At 35.2% G+C, this 5,907-nt stretch overlaps 1 protein-coding gene across 1 annotated transcript; it reads left to right on the top strand.

Moving 5' to 3' along the window:
* Positions 1-2,869: 2,869 nt before the first annotated feature.
* On the top strand, positions 2,870-5,630 carry LOC107910302 (putative receptor protein kinase ZmPK1). The gene has a single exon (XM_016838112.2). The coding sequence runs from the start codon at positions 2,983-2,985 to the stop codon at positions 5,383-5,385; it is 2,403 nt and encodes an 800-aa protein (XP_016693601.1). The 5' UTR covers positions 2,870-2,982; the 3' UTR covers positions 5,386-5,630.
* Positions 5,631-5,907: the final 277 nt, after the last annotated feature.

Raw genomic sequence — 5,907 nt, forward strand, 5'->3', positions numbered from 1 at the left:
AGGGTCTTACAGGAAATCATATACGATGCTGATATCTCAGACATGTTCTTACACGTAAATCTCAAATCGATGCTAACGTCCCAAACGTGGTCCTACACGATAACTCATATCGGAATCCTATGTCATGACACGTGTATCCTAACTATTCCTATGGTTCGTATGGGGCTTTCGGACGTCATAATTCGTTCGTTTCAAGCTAGTAGTTACTTCTACTATACTTATATTAATTCGGCATACACATATATAGTTACTAAAATTCAATTTGGCAAAATTAAATACATTTTCATATAAATTTAACAACAATTATTCACTTATGAACTTACCTTGTACGGACACGAATGAACTAAACGACTATTCGAAAATTTTTTATTTTCCCCAATCCAAATCCGATCTCCTTTTTTCTTGATCTAATAAATTCAAATTTGCCTTGTTTAATAACATATTCATTCAATTTTATCCAAAAATACATAATTTGGGCATTTTGCATTTTAGCCCCTAACATTTCACATTTTCACAATTTAGCCCCTATTTCAAAATAACACAAATTACTCAAAATTTCAACAAACCCATGTTAGGCCAAATTTACCTTAGGTCCTTAGCAACCATTTATTCAATTTATTTCATAATTTGACCCTTCAAAAAATTTCACAATTTAATCCTTAATACACTTTTTTATCAAAAATCATTTAATTAAACATATTAATCTATCAACAAATATTTATTTTCCATCATCAACTATCAAAATACTCATGCATTCAACAATGGCAAGATTCAAATACTTTAACAGTTTTGAAATCGGAGATACGGGCTAGCTAGATTAAGCTGCAACGATATCAAAAACGTAGAAATAATTTAAAACGAAGCTAAAATCATACCTATTTGAGCAATGAGAGCTTGGTCGAATGTTAAAGTCAACAATGGCTTTCTTCTCCTTGAATTTTCAGTGAAGATGAATAGTGGAAGATGACAATACATTTTGTTTTATTTTAATTTAACATTATTTACTAATTTACCTAACTACCATTAATAATATTAATAATTACACCATGTGCCATCCCACTATCATCCACTATCTCAAAAATGGGATAATTACCAGTTAAGGACCTTCACTTTAAGGTTCCATAGCTAATAGACACCTTTAACTATAAGAACACAACTTTTACACTTTACGCGATTAAGTCTTTTTTTTTAAAAAAAATTGAGCACACAAACGATAAAATTTTCACACGAAAATTTCACACATATAAATCAACATGTTGTAGACACCAAAAATAATATTAAAATATTTTTCTGACTCAGATTAATGGTCCCAAAACCACTATACGACTAGGGTCTAAACCGGGCTATTACAGGCTTTTCATTGACTTCTTAATCTGTTTCTGTTTTAAGAGTATTTCAGAATAATAAATGATTTCATAAGTCGATTTAGACCCATGTTGTCTTAAGTTTTATATGTTTTTTCCTTTATTTAATAAGTATTCACTTTTAGAAGTTTTTTTGGTAAATTACAAGAGAAAGGCAAAACGCTAACATCAACTCGACTAGAGGGACTCGAACCTAAGTCACACTTGGGGCGGTGAACACCTTGGCTATCAGGCCAACACACAGAGTTCCACTTTTAGAATTTTTTGTCTACTCTTGTTGTACGCTTTTTAGTCTTATGCATACAATCTTGCTTTTGTGAGTGATTTTAGGGCTAGTTGTTGTCCTCTCTAGTTTGGTGGATGCTCGATTCTTTTGTCAATTTATGTTCACCGTTTTCAGCCATTCGAGGCCTAATTTCCTTATTGTATTAAGTGCTTGCAATCACTCCAAATATGTTGTACTTGAGTTGTGATAGAGCCAATTGTCAACGTGCTATAATGTTCTATTGATGCTGAGGCTGAAGCTTTTGTTGTGTTGATGGAGCTTGTCCTTTTACCACCTACAACGAGTGTTGTTTTCCCCCCGAATTATATGATCTCATTTATTGAATAAATTAATAAATTTCCCTTAAAAAAAGTACTTTATTGTTTTTTACTTGATTAGTTAATGAAAATACAATAATTTAAAAGGTAAGTATTTGATACATCGCTTATGAAGTTTATTAGACACCACAAGTGGGTTGAAGGAGTAACAAGTGTCACATTTATTTATATATTTATTATTTTCTTTCTTATTACACTCTATAAGACACTTGTTACACCCTAAACTTGCTTGAGAAGCTTAAAGCCCTTCATAGGCAGTGTCTGAAATCATTTTCCTAATTTAAATATATAGTAATTCATTATGATAAATTTTCTTATCAAATAAACTTATTTAATAAAATATTTCAATAAAATTAAAATTCTCATTTATAAATATGATAAATCTTATAAATAATAAAATATATATAATGGTAAAATAATAGTAAAATGTACAACGAGGCTATATTGGTAACTTCAAAAGTTTCTCTAAATTCGTTATCAATTTAATTTAAGACAATAACTCAATCGACAGTATTATCTATTTAGAAATAAATTTTATATAAAAAATTCATATAAAATAATGAAGCTTTGAAGTAAAGTTTAAAAATTAAGATGTTTCAGATCTTGGATTTAAATTGCATCATTAACATATATTTCTAATTAAGTTGTATATTATTAATTTAAAAATACCGTATAATAATATTTAATATTTCTTTACAAATATTAAAATTTTTGGTAGACTTTTCTAAGGTATAGCAGTCAGGGCCGGATCCCTACGGCCAAAATTTTAGGTAATTTAAATTTTTTTTCTGAAATTTTAGAAAATTTTAATTACACCTCTTAAATCTTTAAAATTGTCATTAATTTCATAAAAATTTTAATTAAACCCTCAAATTTTTTTAGAAAATATCATTATACTCCTAAAATTTTTACAAATTTACCCGAACTTAAACTCGCATAGCTTCAACAAATCATATCCGACTTTCCTAAAATCGGAAGGTCTGTCCCTGTCTTCAATCTTAACAATTTCATTTTCATGGCCACGCCATTGATGCTCCTAGTTTTATTATTGGCTTTTTCCTGTCCACCTTCCTCTTCATCTTCTGATGCGCTATGTGCGGGTTCATCTCTCTCAGTGGAGAAAAAAGGCGATGTGTTGGTTTCACCCAGTGGCACTTTCAGTGCTGGTTTCCACCCTGTTGGCAACAATGCTTATTCCTTTTCCATATGGTTCAACAAACCATCCTGCAATGCTACTGCTAGCAATTGCACCATAGTTTGGATGGCCAATCGGGATCAACTAGTCAATGGTAGAGGCTCAAAGCTTTCCCTATCGACATCAGGTAACCTTGTTTTAAAAGATGCGGGTCAGATCCTTGTTTGGGAAACGAGAACTGCCTCAAAATCCCTTCCCAAGTTAAAACTTGATGATGGCGGCAATCTCATCCTGTCTAGCTTGGAAGGCCATATATTGTGGCAAAGCTATGATTCACCCACGGATACTCTGCTTCCTCTTCAACCATTCAATGAGAGCTCGAAGCTCATATCATCAAGAAGCCAAGGAAGCTACTCATCGGGTTATTTTCAGCTTTATTTTGATACTGATAATGTTCTCTGCCTTGTTTACAAAGGTCCTGAGTTTTCAAGCGTTTATTGGCCTAGTCCATGGCTTTTGAGATGGGAAGCTGGAAGATCCACGTTCAATAATAGCAAAATTGCAGTCTTGGATACTTTGGGCAAGTTTACATCAACTGATAATTTTACTTTCTTGTCGGCTGATTATGGCTCAAAGGTTTCAAGACTGTTGAAGGTGGATTTTGATGGCAATATTCGACTGTATAGTCTAAAAGAAAATGGAGAAACTTGGGTTGTTTCATGGCAAGCCTTCCCTCAACCATGTATGGTTCATGGATGCTGTGGACCGAACAGCATTTGCATTTATTCTCCTAATTTTGGAAGGAAATGTGATTGCATTCCAGGATATAAAATGAAGAATAATTCTGATTGGTCTCTTGGATGTGAACCAAAATTTCTTCTTCCTTGTAACCGACCTGATCAGGTTGGTTTCCTGAAACTCCGCCATGTTGAATTCTATGGCTATGATCTGGACATGTTTCCTAATGTCACTTTAGAGGATTGTAAGAATAAGTGCTCGAAGTTGTGTGATTGCAAAGGTTTTCAGTTCAGATTTATTAAAGTTCATGAACCAGCTGGTACATATTGCTATCCCAAGACACAATTGTTGAATGGACATCGCCCGCCAAATTTTATTGCTGATTTCTACTTGAAAGTGCCCAAGGCTACTCTCTCCTTGTACAATAACGCTACCGTTCAACATTCAAAGTTACAATGTTCCAACAAAGTGCAGACCCTGGAACGAACGTATTCCAAAAAGCCTGAAAATGAGCCGCTGAAATTTGCACTTTGGGCGGTATGTTCAGTCGGAGGGCTGGAGTTTGTTGTTTTCTTGGTATGGTGTTTCTTGATTAGAAACAATGACGACACAAGCCCAATGGCAGGCAAGCTTCTTGCTGCCACAGGCTTCAGAAAATTCACCTACGCAGAGCTGAAAAAGGCGACAAATAGCTTCTCCCAAGAGATTGGAAGAGGTGGAGGAGGAATTGTCTTCAAAGCCACTCTCTCCGATGGTCGAGTTGCGGCAATCAAAACACTCACTGATGCTAACCAAGGGGAAGCTGAATTCCTAGCAGAAGTGAACACCATTGGAAAGCTTAATCACATGAACCTGATAGAGATGTGGGGCCTCTGTACAGAGGGAAAACATAGGCTTCTGGTGTATGAGTACATGGAACATGGATCATTGGCCAAAAATCTCTCTTTAAAAGCACTCGATTGGAAAAAAAGATTCGATATTGCTGTGGGAACCGCAAGAGGCTTAGCTTATTTACATGAAGAATGTTTGGAATGGGTTCTCCATTGTGATATAAAACCTCATAACATTCTCATAGACTCTAAATTCCAGCCTAAAGTGTCAGATTTTGGCCTGTCTTGGCTTCTAAATAGAGGCGATGTTAAGCGTTCAAACATCTCGAGGATCCGGGGAACTAGGGGTTACATGGCACCTGAGTGGGTGTCAAATTTGCCCATCACCTCTAAAGTTGATGTCTATAGCTATGGGATAGTTTTATTGGAGTTAGTGACAGGAAGAAGCCCTGCAATGGGAACCGCAGTGACAGATGATGGAAGTCCAAAAGAGAAAACAACGCTGGCAGCATGGGGGAGAGAGAACATGGCAAGTGCCGGAGAGACCGAAACATGGAAGCATGAGATAATCGATCCCAAGCTGGAAGGGATATACGATGAGGCTGAGGTGCTAAATCTGATTACTGTGGCTCTGCAATGCGTTCAGGAAGATAAAGACGCGAGACCAACGATGAGTGAAGTAGTTGAGATGCTACTTCGTAATGAAAACCATTGAAGGCCAAAGTGTCTCCACTAGATATTAATTATCATTATGTAATGTTGTCTTTTTAGTAAGTATTTATTAGTAAATAGGATCTTTCCTGTTAAGAAAGACCAAGTTGTTTAGAACTCTGTTTTCTCGACAAACATTGACAGTGGTACTCTCAAGGAAGCTTTACTGCCTAGACTATGGTTATTGGCAATAACAGTGCTGCAGCACATAGCTGGATATTAATAAATAGTGAAGATATGGTAATCCAATGTATGATGATCTCCTTACAATAAGTTTAGTCTCCTACATGCCACCATGACGATCTTCTTTCACTATATTAAGATTGATTGGCCAAGCCAAATTTCATCTTGTATGGTAATGATCAAATCCAAATCAATATTTTTCGTTTACAGACGTGCTGGAACATCGTGGAAACAAGGTGATATTGTTGGAATCATTCGTATGTTAGAAGTTTGAAAGAAGCTATCGAGGAAGTTGAAACCATAGTTTACTGTATGGTACGTAGCTTCATAAATAAACGAGGTG

Source organism: Gossypium hirsutum, chromosome D02 (assembly GCF_007990345.1).
Source record: "Gossypium hirsutum isolate 1008001.06 chromosome D02, Gossypium_hirsutum_v2.1, whole genome shotgun sequence".
Classification (NCBI taxonomy): Eukaryota; Viridiplantae; Streptophyta; class Magnoliopsida; order Malvales; family Malvaceae; genus Gossypium; species Gossypium hirsutum.